The sequence below is a fragment of the Lithobates pipiens genome, unplaced genomic scaffold, assembly GCF_037356315.1.
Source record: "Lithobates pipiens isolate NorthernLeopardFrog02 unplaced genomic scaffold, aLitPip1_a1.2 Scaffold_25, whole genome shotgun sequence".
In the NCBI taxonomy this organism is placed as follows: Eukaryota; Metazoa; Chordata; class Amphibia; order Anura; family Ranidae; genus Lithobates; species Lithobates pipiens.
The window spans coordinates 25,759,236-25,780,735 of record NW_027507787.1 but is presented as its reverse complement, the minus strand read 5'-3'; the positions used below and the strand labels follow the sequence as shown (position 1 = coordinate 25,780,735).

General features: G+C 44.1%; 1 protein-coding gene across 1 annotated transcript in view; it reads left to right on the top strand.

The window, feature by feature from the left end:
• The first annotated feature begins 1,165 nt into the window (after positions 1–1,165).
• The window catches only part of IPMK (inositol polyphosphate multikinase), an 86,682-nt gene continuing 66,347 nt past the window's right edge, over positions 1,166–21,500 (top strand). Inside the window, exon 1 of the mRNA XM_077454161.1 lies at positions 1,166–1,538. Within this exon, the coding sequence (XP_077310287.1) occupies positions 1,382–1,538 (157 nt within the window). The 5' untranslated portion in view covers positions 1,166–1,381. The remainder of the gene's footprint in view (positions 1,539–21,500) is intronic.

Sequence of the window (21,500 nt, the reverse complement as noted above, 5' to 3'; positions counted from 1 at the left end):
AACCTTGTTTCTTCGGATGACAAGACCCGGGTACCATATCATCTTGGGAGTCAAATATCGGCCCGAGATATGGATCTGGTTTGTTGTAGCCCTTAGGCCCTCACAGGGACCTGCACAGAGCTTTCTTCATAGCACATGTTTTACGTGACCAACCGCCATAGACACTGGCCAAAAAACTAAGGTGCCTCCCATATGGGAGGGGTTATATAGGGGAGGAATTCTCCTTAATTGGGGGTTAACCAGTGTCCAATCACCAGAGGTGCCTATATAACCCACTATGTAATGAAGCTCCTGTGTCCCATGATGTATGATCAAGAAAATAAAAAAATAATTTTAAACACGCCCCGTCCCGCCGAGCTTGTGTGCAGAAACAAACGAGTAGTGCCCGCATATGAAAACAGTGTTCAAACCACACATGTGAGGTATTGCCGCCATCGGTAGAGCGAGAGCAATAATTCTAGCCATAGACCTTCTCTGTAACTCAAAACATGCAACCCGTAGAATTTTTTAACGGTCGCCTATGGAGATTTTTGAGGGTAAAAGTTTGTCGCCGTTCCACGAGCGGGCGCAATTTTGAAGGGTGACATGTGTATCAATTTACGCGGCATAACATTATTTTTCACAATATAAAAAAAATTGGGCTAGCTTTACTGATGTCTTATTTTCTAATTCAAAAAAACTGTATTTTTTCCAAAAAAGTGCACTTGTAAGACTGCTGCGCAAATACGGTGTGACATAAAGTATTGCAACGACTGCCATTTTATTCTCTAGGGTGTTAGAAAAAAAATATATGTAATGTTTGGGGGTTCTAAGTAATTTTCTAGCAAAAAAATGTTTTTAACTTGTAAACAACAAATCTCAGAAAAAGGCCCGGTCCTTAGGTGGCTAGCTCCCTCCTGTATCTAGTCAGGTAAGCAGTACATTCATACACCTGAGTTGTAGACTGGTAACTGACCCAGCTCACCCTCCCCTCCATCACACGGCACTGACACCGCCTCAGCAAACACCGCCAAGCCCATTGCTGTGATTTGCATGGTAGACACGCCCACTTAGCGACGTGCCATCCGATACCACGCCCCCCTCTGGAGCTCTGTACGGGGATTGAGGCTCGTCTGCAGTGTGCGAAAGCGTACTCGTGACGTCAACAGGCGAGAAGTGGGCGGGCCCGGGCTGCCAGAAAAGTAACGCGGTGACGCAGGAGGCTCGGAGGTTGTCAGCTGCGCCCAGTCGTGCTGTCCGCGGCCGCGTGTGTGTGAGCCGGGGGAAGGGACAGCGAGTGTCAGCATGCTGGGGGTGAGGAGGATGGGCAGTAGACGGTGAGGGAGGGCGCGCTGCTCTTGTTACCTGGGTGCACACCATCTCACCCCCCATCTGCTGCAGGATGGCAACCCAACACCAGCACAGGGGCGCTGAGCCCCCGGACCCCCGACAGCGCCCTCCCGGGGACAAGGAACTGCACAGGAACGACAAGTTACTCAACGGCTGCGTCCCTCTCTCGCATCAGGTGGCTGGCCATATGTATGGCAAGGATAAAGTTGGTGTGTATTGCTGAGCTCAGCATCATCCCTCTAATATATGTGTGTGTTGAGGTGGGGGCTCAGCCAAGCTGTTTGTGCCAGTTGGTCAGGTGAGCACAGGCTTGACCCAGCCAGGTGTGAGCGCAAGTTGGTCAGGTGTATGTGCATGAACTACCCAGCCAGGTGTGTGCACATGCCAGTTGGGCAGGTGTGCGTATGTGCCAGTTGGTCAAGGGGGGGTATGTGCGCTCTAGTTGGTTAGGTGACCATAGACTTGGCCCAGCCAGGGGTGTGTGTGCTGGTTAGTCAGGTGAATGTATGCTTGACCCAGCCAGATTTGTGTGCCAGTTGGTCAGATGAGCACTGGCTTGACCAAGCCAGGTGTACGTGTGCCACCAGGCCAGTTGGTTGTGTATGTGTGCCAGGTAAGTGTGTAGCCAGGTGTGTGTGTGCGTGCGCCAGTTGGTCAGGGGGCCGGTTGGTCTGTGTGTGCGCGCACGCGTGCGGGCCGGTTGGTCGGCGCGCGCCGGTTGTGCGTGTGCGTCGGTTGTGCGTGTGCGCTGGTTGGTCGTTATGCGTGCGCGCCGTTTGGTTGGTGTGCGTGCACGCGGGTTGGTCTGTGTGTGTGCGCGTGTACGCGCGGGTTGGTCGGTGTGTGCGCGCGTACTGGTCAGTTGGTCTGTCTGTCTGTGTGTGCGAGCACGCGTACGGGCCTGTGTGTGTGTGTGTGTGTGTGTGTGTGTGTGTGTGTGTGTGTGTGTGTGCGCGCGCGCGCCGGTTGGTCAGATGACTATAGACTTGACCCAGCCAGGTGTGTGGTTGGTCAGGTGAGCATAGGTTTGTGCCAGTAGGTCAGACGAGCACTAGCTTGAGCCTACCAGTTGGTCAAGTGTGTATGTACGCATGCCGGCCAGGTGTGTGTGCGTCAGTTGGTCAGGTAGCCACAGGCTTGACCCGTGCGCCTCCTGGCCAGGTGCCTGTGCACGCGAATTGGTCAGATGAGCACAGCCTTGACCCAGTCTGGGTGTCAGGTGGGTGAGTGTGCCTGTTGGTCAGATGAACACAGGTTCGACCCAGTCAGGTGGGTGTGCATGCCAGTTGCTCAGGGGTGTGTGTGTACGCACATGCACAGCAGTTAGCGCCACTCGGCCAGATGTGTGCAAGTGCGTGCCAGTTAGTCAGGTGAGCGTAGGCTTATTCCACTCAGCCAGGTGTATGTAGTATTTGTAGCTCGCACAGGTTGGGGCAGTACGTTGCTGGAAACGAGCCATGGCTGGGTAAAGCATCCTTTTCTTGTGGATGATCCTTGAGTTGTTGCTGTATGGGGGGGGGGGGAAGTAAAGAACAGGACATAACATTGGCAGTGTATGAATTGTGTCATCTGATGAAGCTGATTTGAGCACCTTTTTAGTAACAGTTGTATGGATGGCTTTGTCCAAAACTCGTCTACACGTATTATTTAAAGGACTGATAATTGTATTTTCTGAACAACACAATATAGCCAAAATGGGTCAAGTTTTGGATAGGGTAGGGAACAGTATAAACCCCCGTAGTTGAATGAAGGCTAAGTTCACATTTTTATGCATTTTGTCCCCCCCCCCCCCCCCCCCCGTATTTCAGGACGGCCACAATGAGACCTTGGCTTCTCCCCTTCCTTAGGAAAAACTGCACCAGCCAATACATTTTCACTTCCCACTGCCGGACTTCAGTTGTTTGTTTTCTCCAGTGGGGAGACACTGTTTTTGGGACCAGGCTTGATAGGCAGACAGACTGTGGCTTACTTGAAGCCCTGTAAGGGATGCAGTGGCTCTCCCAGGGACACGGTGAGGTACATACCCGCTGCACAGTTTACCACCCCATCTTCACAAAGTGTGGGAGGAAGATCCGGGGGACCACCATTGCATCCACAGGGTTGCAGCAGGGAGGCAGCTCTGCTCTCCCTGTACACAAGTGCAGGCCACATTTGGAAACAGGTGGGCTGTGTGGTGGGTAACGTCATTTCCGGTGGCGGGTGGATAACTTCCCTTTGACCCATGACTTCTGGGTTGCGGGGCTGATAGGGGTCAGGAATGTCGCACAGGCACCATGAGATGACGCAAGCAGCAACCACCTGAGCGGTCATGTCTAAAGCAGACGCCCAGCCCGCACACAGCAGAGCTAGCTCCAGCCATCCTAAGGCAAGAGAACCCTGGGGAAGGGTCCTCTCTATCTAGGATTCCCCCCCCCCCCCCCCCCCCCTCCTCCACAAATGGTTCCTGGTAGGTTCAGATTCTTACTTTTAAAAAGGGTCTAGTGCACTCCCCAGGGTTGTATCTTATATGCAAAGGAGATGTTCTATTTTTTTTTTTTTTTTTTCTTGCATGTATTTCAGGAAGCTACTGAAAACTCAAGATCCTCCCATAGCTCTAGGAGTGTGCGCCTCTTGTAGGGACACCCTAGGGCGGGCATCACTAAATGGCATGCCAACCACCTCTCTCCTATGTATCCGGCCGCGGTACCACCCTTTAGCAGCCTTTTCTTCCCCCTGCTTTGTCTGTAATCCTCACACAGGGCTGTCAGTGGGAGGCTGGACAGTTCTGGATGGAGGGCAGAGCTGCCGGAGGTTAACAAGCAGGTGATTGGCTACTAGGATGAAGGGCAGTCTTGGCAACCAGTCACCATCTTGCAACACCCGCCATCCATCTGAGACATGCTGTGCCTCCCTCTGATCTTTGGTCTGTGCAAGGTAAGTGAGGGAGGGGACAGTGTTACAGGGAGTGAGTACACTAGTCTGAAAAGGGGGAAAGTGTGTGCTGACTCGCTGAGGACATTAAAGTGGAGTTGTTGTGGGGGGCTAAGTGGACTGGGATGTGAAGGGGGCTGAGGATGGTAATGTAGAGGGATAATGTAAATGGGGGGCAAAGGACAGTACTGGCATGGGGTTTGGTGTCAAGGAAGTGTGAGAACATTACTGTGGAGGGGGGGATGATAAAAGGGAGGACCTGAGGGAAAGGACTCTGATGTGCATCGGGGACTGAGGATGCTGATGTAAGAATGGGTTCAGATCTGTACATGTGCACATGTGGTTAGGTCAGCCCATTTTAATGGGCTGCACTACCCGCAAAAACATGGAGAAATACATATTTTCCAAAATAGTGTGGCAGGAACATGCGGTTTGGCACATGCGAAAAGGCGCCACAGATAACGACCTGATTCTCAGACCTCTGCTGTAAGAACATTTTGCTGACCGGACCTCTGTGAATTTTAGTTCATTACCCCTGCCCTAGTGGAAACTTGGAAAAAGTACTGTGCAAGGACTGTATAGATGCTTTAGTTAAAGGGCATCAGAGCAGGAAGCGGCGTTAGCGGCTTCATTGAAGGAACTTTCTTTCACCTTTTTATCTTTCAAATCTTTGAAGGTTTTCAGCTTCCTACTAAACCCTCACCTGCATCCCAATGTACAACCCCTCCAGTTGGATCTACTCGGGCCTCCAGAGAGGAGTCTGGGAAGGGCCGGATAGTGCCACCTCTGTTTTTTTTTTTTTTTTTGTTTTTTTTTTTCTCGTCCTCCTGAACAGCCCCGAAAAAGCCAGTGAACCTCAAAACACTGTGGGAGGAAGGCTGGGGGCCTTTCTCCCACAGTGGGAGGCAGTTTTCCCCCAGTCAACTTTATCCTAGGGATCGTAAGGAGAGAATACCGCCTGGAATTTACAAGACCACCCCCACAAAGATGTCTCGTCACACACCTTTCCAGGTGTGCATTGAAGGCCGAGGCTCTACTTTGGGGTATTAAAGGATCTAGAGGAACAAAATGTGATTAGCGGAGTTCCAAAAGGGGAGGGGGGGGGGGGCACATTTTTCACCAAAAAAAAAACCCTCAGGAAAATACAGATTGATCCTGAACTTAAAACCCCTGACCATGATTTTGCTACAAGAGGTGCCATATGGAATCGATCTTTACAGTCAGAGCCTTGCTACCCCAGAATTGTTACATGGTGTCACTAGATCTCAAGGACGTCTACCTCCACATCCCTATCGCAGAAACTTTTCAGAAGTTACTCCGTCTAGCGGTGAACATCAACTGTCCATCTACAGTTTTAGGTGCTTCCATTTGGCCTATCCTCCTCACCAAAGGTCATGGCAGAAGCCAAGGCCTTTCTGCGACTCAAAGGAGTCTCAGTTATTGCATATCACCCTAAGTGGTAAATGCTCGTTTAGCGCCTCATTGTGGCTGTCCTGAAAGACGGGGAGGGAAAATTAAAGTTGCGCTTACCGGTAACCACCTTTTCCAGTAGTCTTTCAGGACAGCACTAGTTATCCACCCGAATTTATGGGGGAGTCTTGAGGAAGACATGAATGCAGGCACCATAGTAATATGTGATGGTATGTTATTAATGTGGTGTTGTCTCCCCAGCTGGCCGGAGGTGCTCTTAGAAAAACTAAAGTTCGGCAGGGGGAAGTGAAAATGTATTGGCTGGCGCAGTGTTTCCCTAAGGAAAGGGAGGAGCCAAGGTCTCATTGTGGCTGTCCTGAAAGACTACTGGAAAAGATGTTACTGGTAAGCGTGACTTTAACTTTTCATAGGAGCCTGCAGAACATTGCACCCACGATCAGTGGATCACAGGTGCAATGCTGGGCTCTGCTTGTAACTCTGTACGGCAGGGATATGCAATTAGTGGACCTCCCAGCTGTTGCAAAACTACAAGTCCCATCATGCCTCTACCTCTGGATGTCATGCTTGTGGCTGTCAGTCTTGCTATGCCTCATGGGAATTGTAGTTCTACAACAGCTGGAGGTCCGCTAATTGCATATCCCTGCTGTACAGGCTTTCTGGTTCTGTTCTGAGAACTACAAGACGTTTGCCACGGTGGCATAGGGGATTTGTAGTCGTCTTATTCAGATTCCTATGAATGATGCAGCTTTGCGGGTTCTGTTGTCAAAAATGTGGCCAGCGGGTGTGGGGAGGGCGCTTAGTGTCACACTGGGGGGGAAATCATAGCTGAAGTAGAATGTTGCGCATTACACCCTAAGGCTTCATGTACATGGGACGCTTTTACAAGCTCTCCTGAACTATTTAACATGACATATAGTAACCAATGTTTTAAAACTTCTGTTATGCCACTTTAAGTGACGTCTTGCCACATTTGCGTTTAGAGGCGTTTTAACCATTAGCTGACTAGCCACTGCAGTTATATTGTGACAGATTGGCTCGGCTGGGCAAATCGCTGTAGCTGTACTTTGTTAGAACACACTCTAAATACATTTAACCCCTTGATTGCCCCTAGTGTTAACACCTTCACTGCCAGTTTCATTTATACAGTAATCAATGGCTATTTTTAGCTCTGATCGCTGTATAAATGTCAGTGGTCCCAAAATCATGTCAAAAGTGTGTGATCTGTCTGTTGCAATTATGATTAAAAAAAAAAATGCAGATCGTTGCCATTACTAGTAAAAAGAGAGAAAAAAATTTGACAAACTATCCCCTATTTAGTAGACACTATTAGTTTCTGTGCAAACCAATATATGACTGTAAACTCAGCTTCTGAACCCTTTTTTTTTTCTCGTTCCAAAAAAATGCCTCTAGACGCAACTGCCTAGTAACAACTGTAGAGGACCCTGTGTACCTGGACATTAAATATGGGCATAAAGTATAACCTGCTCCAAAAAGTATCCTTACATTTTTGTTGCTGCCTATATACCATTTGATGTATTTCCCTTCCTGTTTTGGAAAGACATCTGGGGATGAGAATCAAGGGAGTTATCTCTGGGACAGGCATCTTACTAGAAGTTACCCTCCCCTCCTTGTTCTGGTCACACCTGTAAAATATTGACCAATCATCAATAGGCACAGGACAAATGGAGGGTGAGTCTACATAATGGGTTGGGACAGACAGCAACACAGACCAGATGGGCGCCGTTCCTTCTCTACGCCACCTAAAATATATGTACTTCACCATAGTATACAAAGTCAGATGTGTGATCCATTGTTGGGATGAATGTCACTGAAATAAGTACCTCCTGAGACTGTCATAAGTGCTGTGCTGGCTGTGAAGCACTCTTCACCTGACTTGTCCTGAGGTTACCCTTTTTATTTGTAACAAGCAAGAGGTTATCTCTGTTTAGTCAGCAGATATTATGGCTGAGTGTAGGTGTGGAAGGAGCCTTGTACGGAGCCCTGAGTAAAGTACAGGATCTTGTTGATATTAGGATTTAATTTGATATTTAATTTTTACGTGTGAACAATCTTATCTTGTGAAATGGGTTTTATGCTTAAAGTGACACTAAACTCTGGATTAGCAACTTGACTTGTTGAAGATTTAACCCCCCTCCTTCCTGACTAGGCTATTATTATTATTTTTTTGCTAAAGGGCACTGATACTTTAGCTGACAATTGCGCTGTCATGCAACGCATATTACATTTATATTCTCCCCCCCCCTCCCCCCGCACAAATGGCTTTCTTTTAGTGGTATTTGATCAACTCCTTTTTGTATGTAATAAAAGTGACAATTTGTATTCCACTACATATTTTTGCTAAAAATACGTTTTATATTGATTTGCACAAAAGTTATAGTATGTATGTATGTCGATTCTGCACAGAATGGCCACCCTGTAGCAGTAAATCTGCTATAGGGCGGTTGTGAACTGGTTAAAAATACATTCTATTCAGCTAGGTACTCAAAAGCACTTTTATAAGATTTCTAGTGTACATAGAGAAGTGCAGATACCTGCAACTATGGTGCTCATTCCAAATAACGGTGGGGTGGGTGTAAAGGAGATGTTTGGGAGCTCGCAGAGGATAAGAGGCAAAAAAAAAAAAAACACAAGATGAAACCATTTGATGAAAAATAAATTGCAGGCCATTAAGTAGTGGATGCATTTGGATGTGTATTTTTGGAGTACTGTTGCTTTTGAAGCAGGTGATGCACATTACATTTTTATTGTATAGATCTCTATTGACTCTCCTTTTTTGATATTCTGAGGTGTTGTTTTTGGACGGGAAGGCCAGCAGTGTGAGCTAGTCAGATTGTAGTGCATTGAACAGTGGTGTTCTTGCTGTAGGTGAGGAGATGAGTGAGCCCCTCATCGGTGCTCTTTCTGCAGGCTGGATGGTAACAGTCAACTGCACTGGAAAAGAGTGAAGTCACCGCCTTCGGTGTTAGTCATTTTGTCTGGAAAAAACTGCCTACAAGTGTACCAACTGTGGTGTGGTGTTTTTTTTTTTTTTTTTTTTTTATTGTGGGTTTAAGCCTCCTTGCAGCTACACTTGAGCTACTTAGTGCACATCCGTGCATGTAAATGGCACTTGTTCAGAATTGCTTTTGTATGCCGCATGCCAAGAATTAGGAGGCCTTGGTGATACGCTTGTTGAAGCTTGGAAGCTCCCTAAGCACTCATGTTTGGTAGTGACTGTTCGTAGTATGATGAAGTTTGAGCATCAGTAGCTCTACGGGCCAACATACACATTACAATCTGTACAATCAACTTTTAGATTTACCAGAACTATGCAGTATGAGCACCTGACTAACCACGCTATGACCAGCCTTTTCTGGAACTTTATTTACATGTGACCATCAGTATTTTTTGCTAGAAAATTATTTAACCTCAAAAAAAGTGTATTAAAATGGTGGGTGTTTGTCACACTGTATTTGCGCTGAGGTTTTTCAAACACAATTTTATTTGGAAGAAATGCACTTTTTTTTTTTTTTTTTTTTTTTTTTTACATTTTAAACACAATACATAACCAAAATTTTGGTGCAATAAAAGCTGATATGTTGAGTAAACGAATACCAAACACGCTTTAAAATTGCAACCGCTACAAATGATGTGCATGTTACTGTCCAATGGCGATGCATTTGAAAGTCTATATGGGTTACCACTTTAGACTTAGAGTAGCTAGTTGGCTACTGGGATTGCTTTTACAAGAGAGCCGACTGTCTGCTCAAACAAAAAACAGTGCCGTTGAAGTTCAGTGACATACTCGGTACATGACTGGTTGGCAAGTGCCAATCAAACCAGTTTGTAGCCAATCAGGCCCTCGCACTACATGGATTTGTGTAGCTCTACAGGAGATTGTACAACTAGATGTGTTTGGAGAGCCTAAGGTCCTATTCACACAATGACAGTGACACCAGGCATGAGTGCATTGTCGCGTTATGCACATAGAGCAGCACATCATTTATACTGCATATCCTTTATACTGCTCACAGTAGCTGATGTACCTTTTTTGTAAAGCAGTTGTTTAGTCTATTTTATTTATTTTTTTTTTTTTTTACTTTTACCTACAGGTAAGCCTATAATAAGGCTTACCTGTAGGTAAAAATATATATATATATATCTATCCTAAACCTGTGTGGTTTAGGAGATATTCCCCTGGCAATGAGCCGATGACTGCAGCGGCGCATGCGCACAGGGGTTTCTCGGCTGGAAGCCCAGCAAATACCGGACCCTGCCCGAAAAATCTGCGCGCATGCGTGGGATTGACAATATCGCTTCTCCGGCCACTTACAGCACCGGAGCCCCGATATCCATAAGACACGCCAAGGGAACATTTCAGCTCCCTCGGCATGTATCGGGTGAGATGTCGGGGCCTCGTTCTAAGGTAAGCATTTCACAATGAGCTAGTATGCGGTGCATATTAGCTCATTATGCCTTTTCCCTTACAGGTATGAAAAATACTACTTTTAAGCAGGTTTACTACCGCTTTAAGCTCCACAGGCATTTTCTTCATAGGAGGGAGTTAGAATGTGATGTCACCACACATCCCAAATTTGCGCTCATGACCTGGAGCTTCAACTGGAGGCGATATGGCTATACGTGTGTGTGTGTGTGTGTGTGTGTGTGTGTTTTAAATTTGTCAGTGGAGACGCATGCAAATGTGAGTGTATTATATCGTTTAACCCCTTCATCCCCGGAAGAATTTACCCCCTTCCTGACCAGAGCACTTTTTGCAATTCAGCACTGCGTTGCTTTAACGGACAATGGTCGGTCATGCATTGTACCCAAACGAGATTGATGGGGAGGCCCCCCCCCCACACACACATAGAGCTTTCTTTTGGTGGTATTTGATCTCCTCTGTTGTTTTTGGCGCTATAAACAAAAGAATAACGACAATTTGAAAAAAACATTTTTTGCTTTAATAAAGATTCCACTCAACCCCCCCCAACTTAAAAAAAATCAATTTTTTTTTTTTCCTCCGTTTAGGCCGATATGTATTTTTCTACATATTTTTGGTAACAAAAACCGCAATAAGCATATATTGATTTGCGCAAAAGTTAGTGTCTACAAAATAGGGGATATATTAGGGCTGCAACTAACGATTATTTTCATAATCGATTAGTTGGTCGATTTATTGTTTCGGTTAATAACCCTTAAAAGTGTGCTGTATATTTTAGTTAACATGTAAAGTTAAAAGGGCAGTTTTTTTCTTAAATTGTAAATAACTAACTATATGGTTAGAGAGCCAAATCTCTAATCCACTCTGAGGCTAACAGACAGAAGAGATATTCTGTATATACTATTAGAGGTTGAGTCTGGTAAATATGAGACTCAGATCTTTTTTAACCACTACAATACAGGGCACTTTCAGCCCAATTTTCAGCTTTCATCGCTCTAGCACTTTCAATGACAATTGCGCGGTCATGCTACACTGTACCCAAATTAAATGGTTATCATTTTGTTCGCACAAATAGAGCTTTATTTTGGTGTTATTTATTCACGACTCCGTTTTTTATTTTTTGCTATATAAGCGCAAAAAAAGCGGAAATTTGGAAAAAAAAAACAATATTTTCTTTCTTCTATTTGAAAAGAAATCAAATAAAATAAAATTTTGTCATAAATTTAAGCCAAAATGTATTCTGCTACATGTTTTTGGTAAAAAAAATTCCGTTAAGTGTATAATAATTGGTTTGTGTGATCACGGACATATGTACGCAAATGATCATGTACATATGTGTGCAGATCATTGGGACATGTGATTTTAGTGGGATATATGTGGGGGACATGTTTTTATTATTGGGGACATGTGTGTTTTGGGGACATATGTGGGGACTGTGTTTGTACTGTGTGGTGTGTTGTGTGTTGACACTAGACTGATGATCAGTGAATAAAAAGCTGTAAAAAAAAACAGCTCATACTCACTGATCATCAGCCGGCTGCAGCGTTCTGCTCTCCTCTCCTCAACGATGACTTCCGTGTGAGGAGAGCCGATGGCCTAGCAACCGGCTGTTTGTTTACATCACATGACGGCCGTGATTGGACACGGCCGGGTGACACAAGCACATCGGGATCGCGCCGCTGCGCGCTATCCCGCTACTTCTGAAGGACAAACGTCCTATCAGGAGTAGACGGCTCCCACCCGGCCGTATATATGCATTGGCCGGGTGGGAAGTGGTTAAAGGGGAAAAAAAAAGTTTTGCCGATTTTCAAACAGAACTACTATATTATATGCTGGCCATACAAGAACAAGGTCTTCCTTTTTAAAAAAAATAAAAAAACATTTTAAGAACGTTAGTTTTTTTTCAAATCTATGTTTGTTTTCAACGAGAGCGACAGGAAAATTTAGAAATAGAAAACTGCTTGGTCAAAGTAATTTTCAGACAGTGGTTTTCGAAATTACATTAATTTTAAAACCAAATGTTAAAAGCAAGTGAAAATTTCAAACCTTCTTTCAGCGAATGTACAAAGATTTTTCATATGAATATTCTCATCTGAAAATCGATCCTTGTGGCCAGCATAAGGCTCGGTACACACCAATGCAGTTTGCTTTTGATCTGTTTCTACACTTGCTTTTTGCTGTGTGTTAAGTACAGTATAGAGTGCTCCAATAGCAAGGTAAAGAAAACTTCTGCTTTTAGAACCACTCACTTCCTCCCCAGGACTACATGTCCCATGGGGCATTGCTCCTCACACATTCACAAGTTACTGACATGTATGGATGATGTACTGAGCTGTATGTGTGCTGCGATGTCTTTACTGATTTATAAACAAATAATGCATTCTGTATGCAGGCCAACTAATTGGCTGGCCAATTAATTATGAAAGTAATCAATTAGTTGTTTCAGCCCTGTTAGATCTAGATAGAGATTAGAGATCTATATCTCTGTGATTTAGGGGTGTGTTTTTTATTTTTATTTTTTTATTTTTTTTTTTTTTATTTTTTTTTTTTCGACTGCGACATGGCAGTAGTTCCAAAACATCTGGGGTGCCAAGGTTCACCATCACTGCCGGAGAAGCGCTCTCCTGAGTCCAGCATTTGCATCCATAGACACAGAATCCTGGACTCGGCCCGGTGCCCGTGTCATTGGATTGGAGTGACAGCAGCGGGAGCCAATGGCCACGTGGGGGCGTAGGGGATATTAAGTCAGCAGCTACAAATACTGCAGCTGCTGACGTTTAAAATAAGGACACTTGCCTGTCCAGGATGCCTGCGATGTCCTCACCCAAAGCCGATCTGTCTCTCGGCTCTGGGTGGAGGCACCGGCATCTCGGTAAGGGAGTCAGGAAGTGAATCCTTGCGACTTTACAGCCTGGTTCCCTACTGCACATGTGCGAGTCGATCTGTGCGTTCTGAATGGTCTATGCTCTCTTCTGGGACCGGTGTGTCTCCCGGAAGACAGTGGGGGGGAAGGAGGAGGGGCTGGACATGGCGCAGTTTTCCATGGATTCTGCATGCACTCTTTTACCGGAAGTGGGAGCAAATACCTGTATTAGACAGACTGGTATCTGCTACCCCCTGAAAGGTGCCAAATGTGACCTTGGGGGGGGGGGGGGGAGTTGTGGAAGTTCCATTTCTGGGTGGAACTCTGCTTTAAGCTCCACTTTTCTAAAGAATAAATTCAGCTCCTCCAATCTTTCCTCATAGCTGAACTCCTCCATGCCTCTTATCAGTTTGGTTGCTCTTCTCTGCGCTTTCTCCAGTTCCCTGATATCTTTAAAAACTGGTGCCCAAAACTGAACTGAATATTCCAGTACTTGTGGTGGATTGGACTGGGTGTTTTGTGTATACCTAAAGGTTTTTTTGTGAAAAAGCTTTAATTTTCCCCTACTGGAGAATAGCAGTTTTTTTTTTTACATTTATTTCATACACATTCTTTATACGTTTTGGGTAGTTTCTTGGTACAATTCTGTTAAAATTCCCTTGACATGCTATAATGAGAACTCAAAACAAATGTGTTCCAATTAGGCTGCAGTCTAATACAAAAATGTATAATTGGTTACAGAAGCATCCCAAGTATGCTAGTGTCTGTCTCTAATTTTGTTTGTTTATGCACAGAGGGAGGGGGGTGGTAAGTGAAACAAAAAATGTACTTTTTTATTTTGGGGGATGCTGTGTTTTTTTTAAATTGGTGGTGTTTTTATTTTATTATCTATCATTCAGGGTAATGTCACTTGCTCCCTCGCCTCCCATGTGACCTTACTATTTGTATTTCACAACCGTGATGAGATGACTTTTTATTATTGGTGTAGTGTGTGTGCGTTTTTTTTTTTTTTTTTTTTTTTTTTTTTTTTTTTTTTTTTTTTTTTTTTTTTCCGTGGGGGCGGCGGGTGTTTTCTTTTAGTTTTTATACTTGCCTAGGTGGCTGCAGCAACTGCCGCATTGGTCCCCCAGAATCTCTGCATTGATAACCGAGCGCTTAAACACTGCCAATAAGGGGTGTAACGAATGGGTTTTTTGGTGCCGAAAATGAAAAATACACTAGGCCAAAACCTGAAACCGCACCAATACCCAAAGTGACTATTTTTGTTTGCTAAAAAATATGCACTGTCGCTGTACTAATGACACTGGCTGGGAAGGGGTTAACATCAGGGGCGATCAAAAGGTTAACTGTTCCTAGCTAGTGTTTACTGTGGGAGGCGCTTTCACTAGGGGAAGGCCTAGTGACATAACGACAATCTGCCTTGTTTACATATGAAAGGATCAAAGCTGGGAACAACCAGCATAATCACAGCGCGTCAACCCCTTGATCTGAAACCACCCCCATACACCGATGCGTCAGTCAGAATCTGGTGCCCTGATGAACTAGATGTAAGTTCATTGTAAAGCAATATAAAACTGTATGATACAATATGAAACACAAAATGACAGATTAAGCTTGTGAGCTAGATGCTGCAGGTAGCCTAGAGTGCTATACAGCACACGATTAACCACTTACCCTGGGCCCACACTGATGCGGGAACCAGAGCAATTACAGTGCTGGTTCCTGCATCGTTCATCTCCCACAGGTAGTTCACACTGCCTTGTGCGACCTGCTGTGGGTGTCGGTTTAGTTCGGATCGCAGTATGAACTGTTTAGTTCGAATCGCATAGGTGAAAACACGCATGCAATCTGATTTTCGGTGAGTTCAGCCATACAACCAGGGCTTGAGTCCTGTGGAAACCGCGTCCCTGCACTTTTTTTCACAGCATGAACACCGTTCCCTTTGCAGGGCTAGAGCTGCCCGAGCCGATCAGGGATGCGGTCTGCGGCGATCTACTCGACAGCTGGCGCCTGACGGATAGATTGAGATGCACGCAGGAAGCGTTTGTCTATAGTAAGTTTTCTCTCGTGTCATGCAGCGCTGCTCGCTCCCCGGCAGCCCCTCCCATTCTCATCTATCCCCATTGGCTTTTGATATCATCTGGGATAGAAGAGGAGGGGCTGCCGGGGAGCAAGCAGCGCTGCGTGACATCAGAGAACTTGCTAAAGACAGCCGCTTCCTGCGCTACTCTGCATACTGGCTACTAAGATCCCATAATGTGCGCCGATGAGCCGTGATGTGCCATGTGCCAAGACTGGCACGTGCACCCACATGGTATATGTGGGTCTATTGGCTAGTATAAAAACAATATAAAGTGTTAATAGTAACTGGATAGGGATCAATCCATATGGAATACAACTGTGTCATCAAGTGCAGCTTGATGTGTTTTGTGGATTTTTCCACTCGTCAGGAGCAGATGCACCAGAGATTCCTATAAAGTATATAAGATATATCAATGTTTAAAATGGAATTATACACAGTGTTATGTCAATAGACGTGCGCCATAGTATTTATATTAATCTTTTTTATTTTATTTTTTTTATAACATAAAGGCCTTTGTTGGAAGTGGCATGCGGGCGCAAGGGGGGGGGGGGGGTAAACGCCCCCTCCCCCATCGTTTTCTGGGGAAAGCTCTGATTCAGACTCTGGCCCCACTTTGACTGGCGGCCTCTGTTCTGATCTATCGGAGGATGCGGAACAGGACCATCCGGACAGTGAGGATGACTTGGTGTCTGGGTCAGTGCAGGAAAAGGCGCTTGTAGGAGCACTTATCACAGCGGTGAGTGATACCCGAAAAATGGAGAATACGGCAGGGGCAACTACAGAGGTGCCGGTCCCTTTTGGGTCCCACAAGCCGACCCACATGCCTAAGGTGTTTCCTTGCCTAACTTATTTTGGTAAGTTTGTTTACAAGGAATGGGGAAAACTGCAGTGGGCCTTTTTCAGTCCCGAAACACATGGCGGTGCGTTACACCCCCCCCCCCCCCCCCTGCTGACAGAAGGGCTGAGGCGGTTCTTGAATATCTTTGTGCAGTGGAAAATGTAAATGACCAACTATATGGTTAGAGAGCAAAATCTCTAATCCACTCTGAGAACAGACAGAAGAGATATACTGTATATACTATTAAAGGAGATCTTCCTTCAAAATGTCATTTTAAGAACCTTTGCTCGATTTTCTAATCGTTAGTGCGGGTCAAATTGATGTTCATTTTCAATCAGTGACAGGAAAATTTAGATATAGAAAACTGCTTGGTGAAAGGAATTTTCAGACCGTGTATGTGCGTTTTCTTTCAGAAATTATTATTTTTTTTTTTATTTTTTATTTTTTTAAAACAAGTGAAAATTTCAAAATGACATTCTTTCTTTCAGCGAATGTACAAAGATTTTTCGTATGAAAATTGATCCGTATGGCCAGCTTAAGGCTCGGTATGCAGTCTACCTTTAACCTGTTTCTGCAGTGCTTTTTGCTGTGCGGTTTGATTTTTGCGCACATGATTTTGCTGTGATTTGAGTTTTTGCATTTTTTTTTTTTTTTTGGCCAATTTGTTGTTGGGCAGATTAAAAAACACAATTTGCTGCAAAACCAACCGTGCTTTTCTGCATCTTCTCCATTGAAGTACATTGAACCAAAAAAGCATTGTTTTGCGATAAAAAAAAATAGTCCCTGACCGTTTCCAAATACACAGCGGCTGAAAAAAAGCATAGATTTGAATGTGTCTCATAGGAAACCATGCAAATGAACTGTAGTGCATTTCTACAAAAAGAACCAAAAAGCACATAGATGTGAACCGGGTCTCAGACGTTTAGTAACATTTATACTACAACAAAAATCAGATAATCCCTACTGTAAGGGGTTCATTTTTTTATTTTTTTTACTTTAGAACTGAAAGTGGTATTTACAGTAGCAATGATTTTGTACTATAAAGGGCTCATTCCAATTTTTTTAACCCCATTATGTTACTGCCCGATTAATAGATCATGAAAATGGTAATTGATTAATTTCATAATCGATTAGTATTTTCAGCCCTAGAATATGTATCTCCCTAAACTGAGGAAAACTATTTATTTTTTTTGGGTGATATTTATTATAGCAAAAAGTACGTCCTTTTATTTTTTTTTTATTTTTCTTTACAAAATTTGTCGCTGCTTTTTTATAGTGCAAAAAATAAAAACCAGAGGTGATCAAATGCCACCAAAAAGCTCCTATTTGTGGGGGGAAAAAAAGACTTTGATTGTGTTTGGGAGCCACGTTGCACGACCGGGCAGTTGTCAGGTAAAGCGACGCAGTGCTGAATCGCAAAGTGCTCTGGTCTGAGGCTGAAGTGGTTAAGTGTGTGTGTGTGTGTGTGTGTGTGTGTGTGTGTGTGTGATTTTTTTTTTTTTTTTTTTTTTTTTTTTTTTTTTTTTTTTTGTGCAAAATAATGCAGTATAATCATTCTGTAGAGGCTTTTCTTGTGCAGAGGTTTAAAGTTGACAAAGTGCTGACATACGGGATGTTAAGAAAACTTCCTTCCATGTGTGTTGCACATTTTAAGCATTTGAAAGTGTACCTGTTTTTCTGTCGTGTCATCTGTGCTAGCTGCAAAAAGACAGAACTGACTACGTGCAAATAATGTGAGCATAAGGCCTCATTCACAGGGGTTCTGTAGCCTCTGCAGTGTGAATAGGCCATTTGTTTATGTAGCTGAAAACGCCTAGAGCTGCATGTGGGCAACTAATGTAAAGCTGACCATACACAGTGTTTGTTTTGTTTTGTGTTTTATTTATTTTTGTTTTTTTAATGCTGGCTGAACGAGAATAAATAAATAAAAAAAACTTCCCCCATCCACACAAACAAGATGGATGGAGCAATCTGGAGGTGAAAATGTAGCACGTTTCCATGATGCCAATAAGGCCCCTTTTGCACTTGGTCGACTTGTCCTGCGACTTGGGACTGCAAAGTTGCGTGACAAGTATTCAGTGGACACCATTCATATCTGTGCATCTTCAAAGTAGTCCCTGCACTACTTTGGTCTGACTTTGATGCGACTTGAGGTCCATAGACAGACATTGCTTCAAGTTGCAGAGGAAAATCATGTGACTTTCAAGTCGCAAGACTTATGCTTTACCAGGATATCTGGTGCTCTTCTATAGTCTGTAGCATCCACTTTTTCTCCCCCCTAGCCCGTTCCCCCGATTGCCTTTTTGTCTATGTGAATGTTGACACAATGAAGCATCATTGCTTTACAAAAGTATGGCCGTGTTCAGTCCTTCACTTGTAAGGCAAGGTATGTTGCACCTTCTTCTCATTGGGTGTGGGAAAGCGTCAGCAAATTTGTGCTAGGAATATAAAATGCTGACAAATGTCCATGGGCATGACCCCCAATGGTGAACTTCTCTTATGCTCCCATCTGTTAAAGCAGTTGTATAACCTCAGGGGAAAAAGTGTTTAAAAAAATAAAATCAAAAACCCTGTAATGCAAAGGCATAATGAGCTAGTATCCACTATCCAGTATCTACTAGCTCTTTATGAAATTCTTACCTTAGAACAAGGTCTCCATATCGCAGGCTGGTCCACGCCGAGGGAGCTGACATTTTGTCCTTGGCTTGTCTTTCTGGTTTGTGGCTTACCTGTGCGTGTAAAAAAAAAAAAGTGTCAATACAACCATTTTTAAATAAAAGCAATTGGCTATGGAATATGTTTTGAAAAGTGCAAAAGCATTCTAGTTGATCCTGCCAGACATCCAACTGGCTTGTAAGTTTGGGCCAGCTTGCCTCAAACTAATATGGATGTACCCATATCTCTCTTCAGTAACCATCAGCTGGATTTTAATATAGGCATAGTTCACATATATGCAAAGTGGATGCATTTTGAACTGCATCCAATTCGCATAACATGTGAACTGCTTTCGGTAGAGCCGATGTTCTATCGATTTACGTCCTCCATTAAAAGTGCCCGCGCCAAGGCGCAGAATGGAAGGGCACTCCAGCTGATCAACAACTCGGCTGGAGTGATGTAACCATAGTGCATGTGCACATCGTAGGAGGGCTTTTTTGAAAGGGGATACCATTTCACGGGCACAGTTGAAAGCTATGCAAAGAGTGGAGGGACACCGTAGAGGTCAGATTGTGCCTTGCTGTAAATCTGCGGCGCAACATCAAGGCACAATATAACAAATACTGTGTCCCTCCGCTGTTTGCATAGCATTAAATTGCCCCTGAGAAATGGGATCTCCCATCATAAAAAACAAGCTGATACGATGTGCGCATGCGCTATGGTGACATCACTTTAGCTGGTCAGCAACTCTGCTTGAGTGCCCTTCCATTCTGCGCATGTATGGGCACTTTTCGACAGCGGGCACATATAGACAGAACGCTGGTTCACATATGTCGGGGCTGCTGCGGTCCCGAGTCCTTCCAGTTTTTTTTTTTCACTCCGGTTCAGTAGTCATTTCAAGTAAAAATTGTCACCTGAACACACAACCGCACCAGACTCCTTTTTTAAAAACCCCTGCTGGATCATGGCCAGACAAATGTGAATCGAGCCTAAGCCCTTGTACACACGGTCGGAGATTCCGACGGAATGTTTCCTATCGGACCGTCTTGTCGGATATTCCGACTGTGTGTGGTCTGCATCGGAATATCCGTCGGACCAACTTTTCCAACTTGCCGGAAAATTTTTCTGATAAAATGCTCCTATCGGATATACTCCGATCATGTGTAGCCTACTCCGATGGACAAAGTGCCATGCATGCTCAAATCAAATTCCTAGGCCAAAGCTATTGGCTACTAGCGTGAACGTAGTCCTGTCGTAACGAAATAACATGATTACATTATGTACAATCGGATTTTCCGACAACTTGGTCCGACCGTGTGTATACAACATCACTTCCGGACCTCTTCTGGAATTAATCAGTCGGAATTACTCCGGATTTAGTTGTCGGAATCTCCGACCGTGTGTACAAGGGCTAAGACCCCTTTCACACTGAGGCGTTTTTAAGGCGCTACAGTGCTAAAAATAGCGCCTGTAAATTCTCGGCTGCAAACCCAGTGTAAAAGCCTATGTGCTTTCACACTGGGGCACTGTGTGGGCAGGATGTCACAAAGTCCTGCCAGCAGCTTCTTTGCAGTGGTGTAGGAGCTGTGAATACCCTGCTCCTCCCGATGGACAACAGTGGGGCAGCGATGCTATGCTGCAGCGGTGTTTTGCAGGCAAATTTAACCCATTTTCGCCCGCTAGTGGGAGGTTAAAACCGCTCTTCTAGCGGCCGCACAGTGCCGCTAAAACGGTAAAGCTGCAATAAAAATAGCACCGCTTTACCGCTGACGCCCTGGGAGGCTCAGTGTGACAGGGGTCTTAATGTTCATTTATTCAATAAAAAGTTTTGTAGTTATTTGACCATCCAGAGTTTGGGTAATCGGTTATACTGATGATCTTGACATGCATTTTCTGAGTTGTCTGTGAGGCTTATCACCATAGACATTACAATATACCCAGCCCACAGCTACTGATATCTTCAATCTGTAAAAATATTAGGTCTGTAACCAGAGAGCTCAGCTGACTTCTTTCCTGTAGTGCAACTGCTTTACTTTGTGGTTTTATGTGAGCATATAGCCCCGATTGGAAAAAAGCTTTTGCGTTTTGTTCATTGTATCTCTTGTTTGCCTGATGGAAGTCTAGTATATATTATTATTTATTTTATTTTTTTTCATAAAAAGGAAGTAAACCCTGATGGGTTTTACTTCCTCTGTTTCCCTGCAAAGGTAAAGCATAATGGACTACTATGCATCGCATAGTAAGTAGCCCATTATGTGTCGGAAGAGAAATTTCTTCCGCAGTTTAGTCCGATTATGTATTCATATTTTTGGTAAAAAAAAACTCAAGTGTATATTGTTTTGCACAAAAGTTGTAGCATCTACATATTTATGGCATTTTATTATATTATATTATATATTTTTTTTTCACTAGTAACTGTGGCGGTCTATTATCGAATTGAGGGGGACAGATTGGACACTTGACTTTTTTTTTTTTTTTTTAATTTTTTTTTTTTTTTGGGACCATTGACTTTTTTATATAGTGATCTGTGCTAAAAAACAAAACTGATAACTGCTTCCCTGTCAATGACATTCATACAGTAAACATTAGGGGGCAATCAAGGGGTTAAATGCGTTGCCTAGGTAGTGTTTCTAAGTGGGGTGGTGGGGGGGTTGAACTGCCTGGGTGAGGAGACAGACAGCTACGACGGCTCGCTGGGCGGGAACCAGTTCAGTTAAAGGGTAACGCTACCTTTGTGGGGCGGAGGATGTATACATTTTTTTTTTTTTTTTTTTTAAGATTCTCATTTTAGCCAGAATTGTATGTGTGTATGTATTTTTTAATTTGTAGAGCTAGACGATTCTTGCTAAAATGAGAATCGCTTTTTTTGCTTAGTATAAAGATTGAGATTCTTGGCAGGCTGTGTTTTTTGGTTTATTTTTTTGGACAGCTGTCCGCTTGAGCAGAGAAC